The sequence below is a fragment of the Lampetra fluviatilis genome, chromosome 5 (genome assembly GCF_964198595.1).
Source record: "Lampetra fluviatilis chromosome 5, kcLamFluv1.1, whole genome shotgun sequence".
Lineage (NCBI taxonomy): Eukaryota > Metazoa > Chordata > Hyperoartia > Petromyzontiformes > Petromyzontidae > Lampetra > Lampetra fluviatilis.
In genome coordinates this window covers 22,637,830-22,651,096 of record NC_136279.1, presented here as the reverse complement: position 1 = coordinate 22,651,096, position 13,267 = coordinate 22,637,830, and the positions used below count along the sequence as shown (strand labels likewise).

Sequence of the window (13,267 nt, the reverse complement as noted above, 5' to 3'; positions counted from 1 at the left end):
CGCCCAAAACCCTATCACACTTTGAAGCTAAACCGGGTGCCTTAGAGCCAATGATTCTAAACACCAATTTCAGGAACTTCTGGATATTCCATCAACAGTACGGTGTTCAATCATCTCACTCGATACCATGGCACACAAAAAGAAAGCTCTCATCTCGTCAGTCAATGGAACCTGTGCCAGTGATCAAACGGAAAACATCAGAACTTACCAGGGATGCTCTGAATGAGGTCATCTTTGTTCACCCATTGATGGCAGCCCAGGTGGTAAAAATAGACATCGTTGGCAAAGCATTTTTCTTCTCCATTGTGAATGTGAACATTTCCACCTGCGGCAGCATCAAGATATAACATTAATATATAAAGTAAACAAATTTTTGTTAATATTCTACACTTATTAAAAATCGACAGCCAGGCGGTAAAGGATATGCTTCATATGTATGGATTGTTTTGTTTTTACTCCGTGTGCTATTCTGTTATGTGCTACTGTGACAATAATGCCCTTCCATCTAAATTTGAAGCTTTCGTAACTGCAGGAATCCATACTCTTTGGTTCTTTCGGTAAAGTCACGTAGGTAGAAAAAAAAATAGATCACGACATTTCGATCGCAACTGCCTCAGCAGTTTCCCTGCTGTGATTGTCTCACCTGATGACAGTCGCTTGTGTTGCAATTGAAACGTGGATCTATTATTATTTTATTCTACCTACGTGACTTTACCGAATAATGCCCTTCCATCCATTTACACAGGAAAGCCTCACAGATTGTCAAGCACCTCTAAACTATAAAACTACTACACGATTTTTTATTTTATCAGGTAAGACTAACTGAGCTATATAGCTCTTTTCAGAAGCGACCTGGCTATCACAAATGATAGCTCAACGAAGTGGCTTAACATGTGGAAATATACAGCAGCAGAATACCCTAAATGCATGATGTTGATTCTAAATTTGGAGGGAAAAACCGGAGGACCCAGAGAAAAAATCCACGCGATCACGGGATGAGAGAGACATGAAAACTCCAAATATACAATAGGCGTCCGGGTCGGGATCAAACTCACGACCTCCTGTATACCAAGTAAGGTAGTTAACATCTCAGCCTTGCTCGAGGATTTGGCTTCGTGTGGGAGCACGCCAGGGAACCCATGCACGCAAGAGGCCGGAGGGGTTAACACTCAAATTTCCAAACAGCTGGATTCAAATATCCTATGCTCTAATGCCATATCTTGGCCACCTCACAGCACTAGTCATCAACACCAGGTATTTCCAGGCCATCTCTCGTCCAAGCGCTAAATGAGCTCAGTCCTTACTTAGCTTGCAAGGTCTCAACACAATTGGAAGCATTTCAGGGTCATCCCAGATGCCGTGGGCTAATTCAAGTTGTCTGTGTTTGAGTCACTTTCAATGACCAAAGAATCATTCAAAAATGTAACTGCACACAATGAGACATCGTTTGAATTATGTGGACAATAACTCGGTTAAAAAACACAATGCGGGGACATTTGTTGGGTAATTAACTAATACAGCTGCCAAATATACTTTATACTCATCAAGTTTAACTCTACGTGTGGAATAATCCTGCAAAATTACACCTCCATTGTAATTGGACAAAGTCCACTATACAACTGCAACGTCTCTGCACTCAAACGAGTCGATTGGCAGAGCACCCGAGCCACTGGGTCTAACGAGCACAGACTCGAACGAACACAGACTCGCCCCTTGGCCAATAAGTACATCATTGCTTCCCATTGTTCTTTGTTTTCTCTTCGTATATTTATGATGTTTATGTATTGCTACAGGAGCACGTAACATTACTTTAGATTAGTTATCTCATTGCGTTGTTACTCGTGCCAATTTTTGGGTCGATCCAGACTTTTTGGTCTTTTTGATTCTGAGCGGTTTATTTATTGGTTGTTTGTTTGTTTGTTTCTGTGTTTGATTCCTGACTCCACTTCAAACATGACCCTGTATGTGTGGATGTTGAACTTCTTTCGCACCGTACATAGCCAACATATGTATTTTTAACTTCTTTCGTACCATACGTAGCCAACATGTATTTTGAACTTCTTTCACACCATATGTAGCCAACCGTGCTAATTGGAGGTATGTGTATGTTAAACTTCTTTCGCACTGTATGTAGCTAACATGCATGTATGTTGAGCTTCTTCGAACCATACGTAGCCAACATGAAAACGTATGTTGAACTTCTTTCACACCGTACGTAGCCAACCTGCGAGCCTCACTGAGCTCTTGCGTGGTTTTACGATTGAGGCAGAACCTTCTCACAACAGCAGCCACTCAGCCACGGTAGAGAGAGAAGGAGGGGCTCACCGTAGACAACCATGTAGGTGCCCATGATGACGGCGCTATGGAAGGCGCGCTCGATTGGCACGCTTGGGCTCTCGTCACGGCCCAGGTGAGCCCAGTACCGCCGGTCCACATGGTAAGCGTGGACCGAGTTCACGCGATTGCTAAACCTGTCGCGTTAGCGGGCGATGCCAGGCATTGGGAAAACATTGATTAAAGGGTAAAATGTACTTGATTTATATATATATATAAAATAGCGCTTTTTTATTCATACAGATCTTTATATAATGAGCCGTAAGAGCTGTACTATCACTGTAGTTTATGCAAACTCTGGATCATTGCTGAGGTAAAAATGACAATCTCAAAATAAGGCACTCCATTTGTTATTGAAGAATTACATTCAGTTAGACGTTACGTGCCATGTTTCATAACAACATTTCTATCAAATAAATAAGCAGGATAAATTGTGCAGTATATTTGCAAAGTACACGAAGCAATTTCCTCAATTTTAATAAGCCAAATAAAAAGCCAAGACACTTCTGCAGCTTACAATGTTAATGAGATTCTCTCAGCAAAGATATTCCATATCTCACACTTTCATGAACTTAATTACATTTCGAACAAACAATGTAAAGATAAAATAAAAAAACTAACTAAACTAGGGGGCAGTTAATGATCACACACTAAGGTTACAACCCCACGAGAAAAGCCCGGCTGTGAATTATTTGCGAGAAGGGGGAAACGCAATGGTGGTCACGCGACGGGCCTGGTGCTGGACGGCTGGTGGCCTCCAAACACGAGCAGCATCCGGCCCTCGGGGTAGAACACCATGGAGTGGCCCAGCGCCGCCGGGGCCTGCCCCGCCAGCGGGACCTCCTTCCTCCACGCCTTGCTCGTCAAGTTAAATGCATAAATGGCCGAGGAGAATTCCTCCTGCTCGGTCCTCCCTGCAAATCGATGGACACAAATGGCTCCTTGTCAGCCGGCCGAGTGGCACGGCGGTAGTGTAAGAGGCTCGCGGTTTTTGTTTTAATCACTAGGTAAGGCCCACTGAGCTATGTAGCTCTTTTACAGAAGTGACCCTGGCCATGAATGATAGCTCAACCAAGTGGCTTATCGTGTGGAAATTTATAGCTGCCGAACACTCTAAACGAATGTTGATTCTAAATGTGGGGGGGAAAAACCGGAGGACTCGGAGAAAAATCCATGCGACGACGGGGTGAACTTGCAAACTCCAAATATACAGCAGGCGTCAAGGGTCGGAATCGAATCCACGACCTCCTGCATATCAGGCGAGGCAGATAACATCTCGCCACCCAGCTACCCTTAGTTGGAAGGTTTCAGAGTTCAAATCTTGGTTGGAGGTTGGCTCAGAAAATCATCGCTCCCGGGGTTCATGGCATGAATATCTCTTTGTGGGCAAGTCACCAACAGTGGTTGTGTCATGGACAGACTTGCCCCCACCACAGGAACGTGGAATTTACACAACTGGCTCTGGTGCTGTAAAACGGTAAACGAGCACCGCCTCAGTGCTCATTTGAGCAGGACAATCACTTTGATCTTGTCAGTCCACTGCTGGATGAAGGCCTCCTCACAGCCTGTCGTTCATTGGTGGAGCAGCGGGGGAAGGGAGGTGTGGGGTGGTTTGGCCATAACTAATCACATTGGTCAGAGCAGGATGATGGGGGGCTGGGGGGAAATAGTTGATACATTACATCACCCATCACTGGTGTTAGCCATGGCCGGGAATTTATATGTTTCTGGGTTCATAGCTCAATGTGCTCACCAGAGTACCACCACTCCCTCAAACCATTGAGATTTTTTCAAAATATGCAGGCCCGGAATTATGTAAAGCCTGCGGTGTCCAAATTAGAATATTCTCAGTTAGGGTAATGACATGGTGTAGGGTTTTAGTCACAATCCCTGCATTTTGTCAAAGTTCTCTAATTCCACAATAAATACCCCTTAAAATTATTTCAGAGAAAAGGGCAAGATAAAAAAAATGTTACATCCAACTAGTCTACAAAGCATATCGCATACATATAAAGCATTGTTTCAAATTAAATTGGCAACGCACTATGATTTACTATATTCACTTGTAATCACTTACAGCCGAATTTCGCTCGCTATACTCTAGCACCGGTAATTTCCCGATTCTTTTCTACGGGTCTCCATTACAAAATATGCACATTATCTCAATCTGCCCTCGCGCCTTGGTAAAGAAAGCTAATCACTATATTGGAAGGTGATGCATTGTCATTACAAATATATACAGTGAATAAGCACATGTCAAGACTTCACACAAACTCGGTCTACCAGACACCGTTGCATGTCAGGTCACAACAAGAAAGACAAAGAACCCCCTTATAGTCTTAACAGACTGTTGGGGCAAGTGCTGGAAGCGAGCACCTATGAAGGCTGGCACGGCACATGAGGGGGTGGGTGGCCCGAACTACACCGGGCTGCCTTTGTCTCCAAAGTGGCGATGTTTACACATTGCACCAGGTACTCATGTGAGGCCGAGTCAACCAAAGGGAGGCCCAAGACTCGTTCAAATAATCATCACAAGTGTTGGCCGTGAATAGGAATCGAACTCGGGTCATAGCCAGGTTCGTTACACTATCGCTACACTACCGCTCCACTACCGCTCACCACAACAACACACTCACTCACACCATGACATTCACGAACTAACTCGTACAACCACCACACTTGCATGTTAAAAGACTTCTCTTTCTGCTTTTTTCCCTCACACTGTTCGGTTCTGGAATTCCCTTCTTCCATCGTCTCGTTTCCTCAGCTCTTGACAATAACCTTGCTCAATTCAAGAAGCGTATGAACTCGTATCTATTACAACTTCAATGGTGCAGATTTGTTGTTGGCCGCTTGATATTTTGGGCCTTCGGGCCTTGTGCTCATCAACCGTGAAACAACAAAACAAATAAACAAATAAACGAATACAAAGTACACAGACACGCAGGGCCATCACCTGACTCAGCAAGACGTGCGTTATAAAAGTGATAAGAATAATAAAAGTAATGGACTGCCAATGGGGTCTCACCAACCTCCAAAAATGTACAATGTGTCATCAACCAAGGCGGCCGCGTGCCCTGCGAGGCCCGGCGGCGGTGGGGGCGCCGCCTCGTCCGAGAGCCGTGTCCAGTTCGCCGCGCCGGGGCTGTAAAACCACAGGCTATTCGCCAGACGGCCTCGGGCGAGCTCCCCTCCAAACACGAGCATGCCGCCCTGCCACTCCACCGCTGTGTGCAGGTATCTCCCCTCCTATGGCGGGGGCGACACGCGCGTGCCAGCCGTCATTTGCGTTCCGTCAAAAAACCACGACGCCTAGGGGGTTTGGGGGGGGGACGCTCAGCACTGCTAAGGTTATATATCGATCGTAGGGAAAAGTAATGAGTGAAAATGTTTGCGCTTGGACAAAAATCATCATCTTCTTCTTTCGTACGATGGGAAAAGCTTACCATTGGACATCTAGTTTGGCGATCCACTCAATGGCTTCCTGAGATGCTAAGTGGAGAAATTAAGTGCCTCCCGCAACAGATCTTAGTGGGAAGGTGGATGCGATACGTTGCATGGTCTGGGACTCATGACAACAGTCCCCATGATCAATACACTGGTGGATGAAGGCCTTCCAAGCCATCGACATCTCTCACGGTCTTGAGATAAATCAATCCATCTAGTTCTTACACATGAGCGGAGATTATTGTTCCATCTCCACGGTGGATTTCCTTTCGAGCGCATTCTCTCCTTTGGATGCCAACCCGTCGCTAGTCTTGACCAATCGCCATAATCCTTTCTAGCGACGCATCCTGCCGAACGATGTCTCAAACTTGCGTATGTTCTCATGTGTTGTTCCTCTGTCTGTGTGATTCTAGGCACGTGCCTCTCCCTCCATGCTTCTTTGGACGTGACGTAAAGGTGACCAATGACACAAAGAGCGAGAATTGTTAGTGCTTACCGGTGAAACAGGGGGTGTGGCATTTTCCCACTTGCTGCTGGTGATGTTATATTTCACGAGATCATTAAGCACCGTGCTGAGTGTGAAACCTGTCAGGGCAACAGGGGTGAGAAAGAGAAAGAAAAGCCCTCTTATTTACAAGGTGGCCCTGTGCACACATTATAATTTATTGTATTTTTATTACTATTATAATTCAGGCTTTCCAGTTAATGTACAAAGGAGTGGGGAAGAGTGGGTCAAGCATGCACAGGTGAAAAGCGTGGGCAGCCTTCCTTACAGATTATACATCAAGTACATATGCATTACAAATGTGGTGTCTAAACAGATTCACAAAATACATATATACAATTACACTGGGCCTATGTATGTGTCACGAAGTCAAACCGGCCTTGAACCAATCACAGTGCAGTGCGTGCGGTGTAGGCGTTCGCGGTTGCGCTGAGTGAGTGGCTCTCTCCCACGTATTTCTCGGGTTGGGCCCGCACTCTGCCCGGCATGACGTGCGACGTTTCGCCCAACCTCCTGGGAACTTCAGGAACAGAAGAAATTTCCAGCACGTGGATCAAACCGTCGGGACACCAAAGCCGAACAACGCATCGCGACACCTAACAAACGCAATCGGGAGAGCCGACCGCAGCATCTTGACACCGGGGAGGGCGGAGACCCGCGACTTGCCTCCAAACACGTAGAGGCAGCCGGTGGAGTGGATGAAAACCCCCGCAGCTCCCAAGCGCGGCGTGAACGCTGCCTGCGTGTGCGCGATGAGGTGCCACTTGTTCCCGTCCGAGTTGTTGCGCAGAGCCAGGCTGCAGTTCACGCCAACGTGCAGGCTGGAGGAGCACTGACATTGTCCGTTCTTCCAGGGGGAAATAAAAAAAAATATATAAAAACAATCAGCCCCAGGGGGAACGATAAGAAAATGATTGTAACATGCGATTGGTAATTACGAATTGCAGACTGCAACTTTAATGCCACAATAAAGCAGGTGCCCAAAAGACCATTAAAGTTAAAATGAATGGCAATCGGCTGACTAATGCTCGATTGAGGGCTCCTTGTGTAGCAGTCAGCTTCTGTTGCTGACAATGTGCCTTTGCAATGGGTTTTTTTTATCCTGAGCTTGACTTTCCCTTTGAGCACACTCTTCCCCCCCACCACCCGAACAGCATGAATAAACATTTGCTCATTATGCCATTAAATCACCAGTCGGCAACTGAAGTGCTTCACGGCAGTAAAAAAAAACATTTACGACTCTTCGAGTGGCGAGCAAAGGCAGCAGGCGCAATAAGAGGACATAAGAGAACGACACATTCGGGTTCGTCTGAGCGCTGGAGGCGACAGCGCGAAAAACAGAGAAGCGGTCGCCCGTACCGACAAGCAGGTCCCCTGGCCAGAGCACGTGCCACTGCCGGACGTGGCAACGTCGCAGCGCAGGCTTTGGCAGGACTCGCCGACCCACTCTGGCGAGCAGGCACAGCTGCCGCTGCCCGTGCAGTCGCCGTGCCCGGAGCAATTGGCCGGGCACCGTGAGATGGAGTACGTGCCCAGGAATCCCTCCAGGTTGTAATTCGTATCGCTGAAGAGGTGGATCAGCATCTACAGACCGCCCGCCCGCCATGGCACGGGCGCAGTTTGCGGCGGATTAATAATTGAACAGACTTTTATTGCAGCTGCCAGTGTTTTACGGCCACGGTAAGAATATTACAGCGTGTTCTAATGATAAAGCGTGTGCTAAAATGCAAGCTTAGAGGGAATGTGACAAACGACGAGCTGCCGTTTGGGATGCGGTAATTAGCGAAGCGTGAATTTATCCTGAAAAACCTGATCCGTTCAAATGAGAGTAAAAGCGGTGAGATTTCACTGCCTTTCAATTAAGCAGTTAATTAAGTCAATACGCTGGAAGCCTAACAAAATCGACTGTCAGAGAGACAAATTTGGTTTGTTCATGTGGCCTCTTTGGGGAATACTTTTACATGCTCTAGTCATCCAATGCAGTCTGTTCTCCTCAAATGCGGGACTTGCGGCCCTTTAGAACACGTTATAATAAATAATGTATAATATATGGTAAAGCAGAGTCCACGATAAAACGTGAGGTGCGTACACAGGCTGAATAAAGACTAAGGCAAGTGGGTAACTTCTAGAAGCATCCTGCAGCATCCCAAAGCCTTGCGTGATGCTACGCCGAGCCGGCTGTACGACCGCTTATTCCTACTCGCGCGACATAGTTCCATTCACTCGATGGCGTTCTATCCAATTCGCATTATAAAAAATGTGTTCCCTAATACATTCATAGCGTTATATCCAATTTGCGTGATGAATACTATGCATTCTAGCAGAATGGACTGTATGTCAACGACACCGACATTTGTACTGATGTGTGTGTGGAAGCTCACCTTTCCCGATTGAGCCACGATCACGTCTGGGAGAGTGTTTCCGCTCAGACTCGCGATGAGAGGGCTGCTGTACGAGTCGCCGTCGTAGATAAAGAGGAAGTCATAGGAGCACTCCGTCTCGATCGCCCTCAGCTTGAGGACAATGTGATCACCTTGGCTCGGAGCTAGAAAGCGACATTCAACGTGAAGCGATTGAACACTCAGTTAAACAAGTAAATATGCCTTGTCGCACGAAGAAAAGACGCGGGCGTTATTTTAACCGAACTAATGCCTTCGAACAAGCGTCCCGTCTTCGGGAATAATTTGATTAGCAGCATGGACTGGGTTTCCAATTTCTGGAAAACCCTTTGATCAATTTGTCTGGTTTTCAATTGGTTAAGTTCCTGACAGCAACATAACTGAATACCATAGGCCGGTTCACCCTGAAACATCTTCATGAGTGTTACAGTGCCCCCTCCGCCAACCCCCACCCCCCACTACCCCCGCCCTACCTCTCCGCCCCCCCGCCCACCCCCGTTACGGACAGACGGGCAACGCTAATGAATGCATCGAGGTTTTGAACCTCAATGTTAAATATGCAGCACATGTACGTTCATGGCAGCTGGCCAATGCCATTTATGCAGCATCTCTAAGGTACATCTCACTTGATATTGCTGTAAAATCACTTACATTTATTGCAAAAGCTCCCCGTAATTCCCCGCGTGGACTGGTTGGTACCTTAAAGTGATGAGAATCTGACCAATTTAGTGTGCGTACATTGAAAACACGTTGTTACAATTCGACCCGGGGTTTCCTTGGAGAAGATCACACTTCCAAGCGTAGGTTTTCACCACGATAACACCCCCCCCCCCGTGTATGAGAATCTTTGGCACGTTTCAACGCCAGAAAACACTTACAGCAGCTGTCCCGCGGGGCACGGCAATGCGTTTGGGCTTGCACAACCTAACCTACAGACTCACTGCAGTAACGGCTGTAGTGCACGCTGTAGTGCAGTGCTAGCAACGTGGCTCCTGCTACAACAGCTCTTGCTGCTGTTATCATTGGCAATGTGGAGATGCTCGTGAGTCAAAGTATGATTTACAGGCACGTGATTGCATTGCCAGTTGATGCAGTCGAACAATTTGATTTTAAAAATGTAATCCAACATTGTCCCTGTCTAAATAACAATAATTTACACCTGCTTGATGTGGGGATGTCACAAAAAATGTGCAAGAATATAATCATCGCTGCCTTTTGTCAATCCACTGGTGGATGAAGGCTTCCTCAGGCCTGTTGCAGGTCGTCCATTATTGTGCTGTCCTCGCTAAACTCCAACGTCTATGCTCCCCGCATTCACCATCACTCACTCGCCCCCACGACCTGCATGAGGTAGTGAGGCCAGCCATCCAGCAGTGGATTGGCTAATGGGCTGCATATGTACATTAGTCTTGTGTCGGACTTCGGCACACTGCGGTGGAACAATGCGAAGGTGTGTGAATTATTTATCCCTTTCACCTGTGATGAGCCACTCGCAGTTGCCGTTGGCAGAGTAGTTGCCCGGTCCGTCCGTGACCTCCCCGTGAGTGCCGTTAAGAACGAGTCTCTTCCCCCGGCAGTCACCCCCGCTCGCGCACGGCACCAGCAACGCCAGCAGAAGCCAGCAGCAGCAGAGGCAGCCCCGGAGGGTCCTGCGCAGCCCTGAGCCCTGCAGCAGCAGCAGCCCAAACCCCATCCCAAACGCTTGGCCAGACCGGCAGCCCACGCTGAAAAACAACAAGAAGAAGCGAAGCTGAGTCAAACCTGGATTGCACTCGGTCGGGTGACCGTCAAATACAAAGATCCCCTGTATAACCTGAACATACTGTTGGGCCAAGTGCTGTTAGCAAGCACCTATGACGGCCAGAATGGCAAACGAGGGGGTGGGGGGCCAGCACTACGCCTGACTTCCTTTGTCTCCCTGGTAGCGATGTTTACACACTACATTAGGTACTCATTTGAAGCAGAGTCGACCTAGGGGAGGCCCAGAGAGATTCAGATAACTGTCACTGGTGTTGGCCATGAGCAGGAATCGAACTCAGGTTGCCGGGTTCGTAGAGCAGCACGCTAACCGCTACACTACCGCTCCCCGGTTGACCACCACACACAGACGCAGGTTTTAAATGGGCTTATTAGCGGGCAAAATGGTGGGCAGCAAAGGGCACGGTAGCAAAAGCAATGGTTGTAAGAAACGCAAAATCATAATAGTGTCTTTAAGCACATCGATCTCTGGTCACACTGTGTTCATTAAATACATTTTAAGGTCTCAAATGAAGTGGTTTAACTCAAGAATTCCATGTGACGGGACAGTGTAGCAAAAGCAATGGTTGTACTGCACTTACATGCTCCCGTGTAATAAAGAATGGTCAAATCCCCACGTGGATAAGCGTTGTTTTACTGCCATTGCATTAAGCACACATCCCAATAAACATGCGACGTTGGGTCAACATTGGGACAACAGTCAACCAATGTTGGGCCAACGTTGGCCTCTCGTTGGGCCAACATCGGTCAATGTTGGTCGAACGTTTGCACGTTTAATTAAGCAGATTGGCGGAGGAATCTGGATTTAGAGGGGAAAAAACACTGCAGGCGTATTCTAAATACAGCCGTACCTCCAGGCTCTTTACACGACACCAGGCGATTTGGGCGAACGCACACACACAGGGGGAGGGTTGTTATGGGGAACACAGTGACGCGCGGAGGGTGCTGGGAAGAATGACTAACTCTTGTGTATTACCACGTGAAAGTTCACACATGTAAAAGCTTGACACGGTTAATGTGATTATTCAATTGAGATGAATAATACCGAGTCATTTGTCAATCCACTGCCGGATGAAGGCTTTAATCCTCATGTAATGTCGGCCCATCGAGGTTTATTGACCATACTTCACCAAACTGGTTAATGTGGGTCGGTGAAGTTGGTGTGGAAGGGGCCCCAGGACCGGTTCAGATATCACTCCCCACCAACGCCAGTCATGGCTAGGAATCGAACTCGGGTTGCCGGGTTCGTGCGCTCACCGCTGCGAAATATAGTATTTTTTTATCCATGGCGCAGTATATATAGCAGAGGAGTCTGTGTAGGCTCCAAAACGATTGTGACAGTTGTCAGAGAGTAGATTATAAAATATCATGTCACCCTGCCGGTCAATTTGGGCTGGTGAAGTCAGAAGGAAAGCCCAGGGCCACTTCAGATTATCCCTTAGCACTGCTGTTAGCCATGGCCAAGAATCGAATTAAAGTCAGCCAGGTTCATAGCACTGTGCGCTTACCATTGCACCACTGCTCTGCCCAGATGGACAATAAGTTAACCTTCATCGCCTTGTTGATTTTTAACGTGCGCTATGGTGACAACTCATATACTTTTTGGATATTTCTCCTGGAATGTGTCCGACAGGTCGTCAAACGTTGTGATGGAATGACGAAATCTGCCTGTGTGCAGGCAGGAGGTATATTGTTGCATCACAGGGCTGTAAGGGATGTTGACGCCTTCATCCAGCAGTGGATGGATTACGACCGAAGATGACGATTTATTAATAGTCGACCCTTGCCTACACTGTCTCTCTCAATGGAACGATATCCCTGGGTTTGATCTTCTACAGAGCTCATGGCCCTCCCTAAACCGCATCCGCTGCACAAACCATGGCAAGATGCGGATACATGACACACACATGGAAAATGGAAAACTTTCCAGTATGCGACTGTGGTCGTCCAGAATAGACTGTACAACATAGAACAACGCAATTCCCGATCCACAAATACGAAGGAGACATCACAGCGATACACTCCGCTGCTCCTGATGCGGTTGTCTGGCCCGACCACCTGAATGTGAAATTGTAGTCGTTGCTCTGCATCTACATCGGCCATACCAAAAAAGAATAATGTAACTCTGACCTAGTTACAAATGGAGGGGCTTGATTGATCGTGAATATAGGATGAGTGCTTACGGGCGATTACATGCATCGTTACAAGGGTATCGAAGATAGTAGTGAACAGGGATTTACCGGGAGATGATTCTGCGGTATACACATTTACAATGGTGAATTCAGGAGGTGCTGTGTAGTAAATATCCCAATGAGGATAGAAGAATGGTACTTTATAACTTGTAGGAATTACACCGTGGCATGATTGGCAGTGACACTGTGAGGTAGCGTCATTTGGTCCCGTGTAGTCTGCTAAATTTGAACAAGTTACCAGCAATATCAAAACACGCTGAAAATGTTGCTGGTTGTTAAATATGAAATACATTATAGAACGTGGACGAACGTTTGTGTCTGAAATACAATGCGATTCAAGTTGTACCTCATTAAATTCAGCAAAATATGAGCTTTCTAAATAGTGCTGAGCATAATTACAGTACTGCATGCAAAAACTTAGCCTTACGATCAGATGCACGACTCAATTACAACGACGTATTTGTAAAACGTGGGGTCTTATTCATTCCGCTGTGTTTCTTAAAGGTTAAATCAATGCTGGCTGTGGTGAACGGGCAAATGGTTGAACCATATGCAATGGAAAAAGCCACACTTTTGAAAGAGTTTCAATACCTTCATCCAAAAAAAAATGCTCTCGCCTGTACAGCAACAAA

General features: G+C 46.9%; 1 protein-coding gene across 1 annotated transcript in view; it reads right to left on the bottom strand.

Annotated features, from left to right (window-relative positions):
• The window catches only part of MEGF8 (multiple EGF like domains 8), a 63,966-nt gene that overhangs the window by 41,381 nt on the left and 9,318 nt on the right, over nt 1-13,267 (bottom strand). Inside the window, exons 2-10 of the mRNA XM_078857194.1 lie at nt 10,162-10,409; nt 8,668-8,831; nt 7,646-7,870; nt 6,953-7,133; nt 6,278-6,366; nt 5,367-5,583; nt 3,068-3,248; nt 2,326-2,471; nt 209-325 (exon numbers count right to left, since the gene is read on the bottom strand). Coding sequence (XP_078713320.1) covers nt 209-325; nt 2,326-2,471; nt 3,068-3,248; nt 5,367-5,583; nt 6,278-6,366; nt 6,953-7,133; nt 7,646-7,870; nt 8,668-8,831; nt 10,162-10,378 — 1,537 coding nt within the window. The 5' untranslated portion in view covers nt 10,379-10,409. The remainder of the gene's footprint in view (nt 1-208; nt 326-2,325; nt 2,472-3,067; nt 3,249-5,366; nt 5,584-6,277; nt 6,367-6,952; nt 7,134-7,645; nt 7,871-8,667; nt 8,832-10,161; nt 10,410-13,267) is intronic.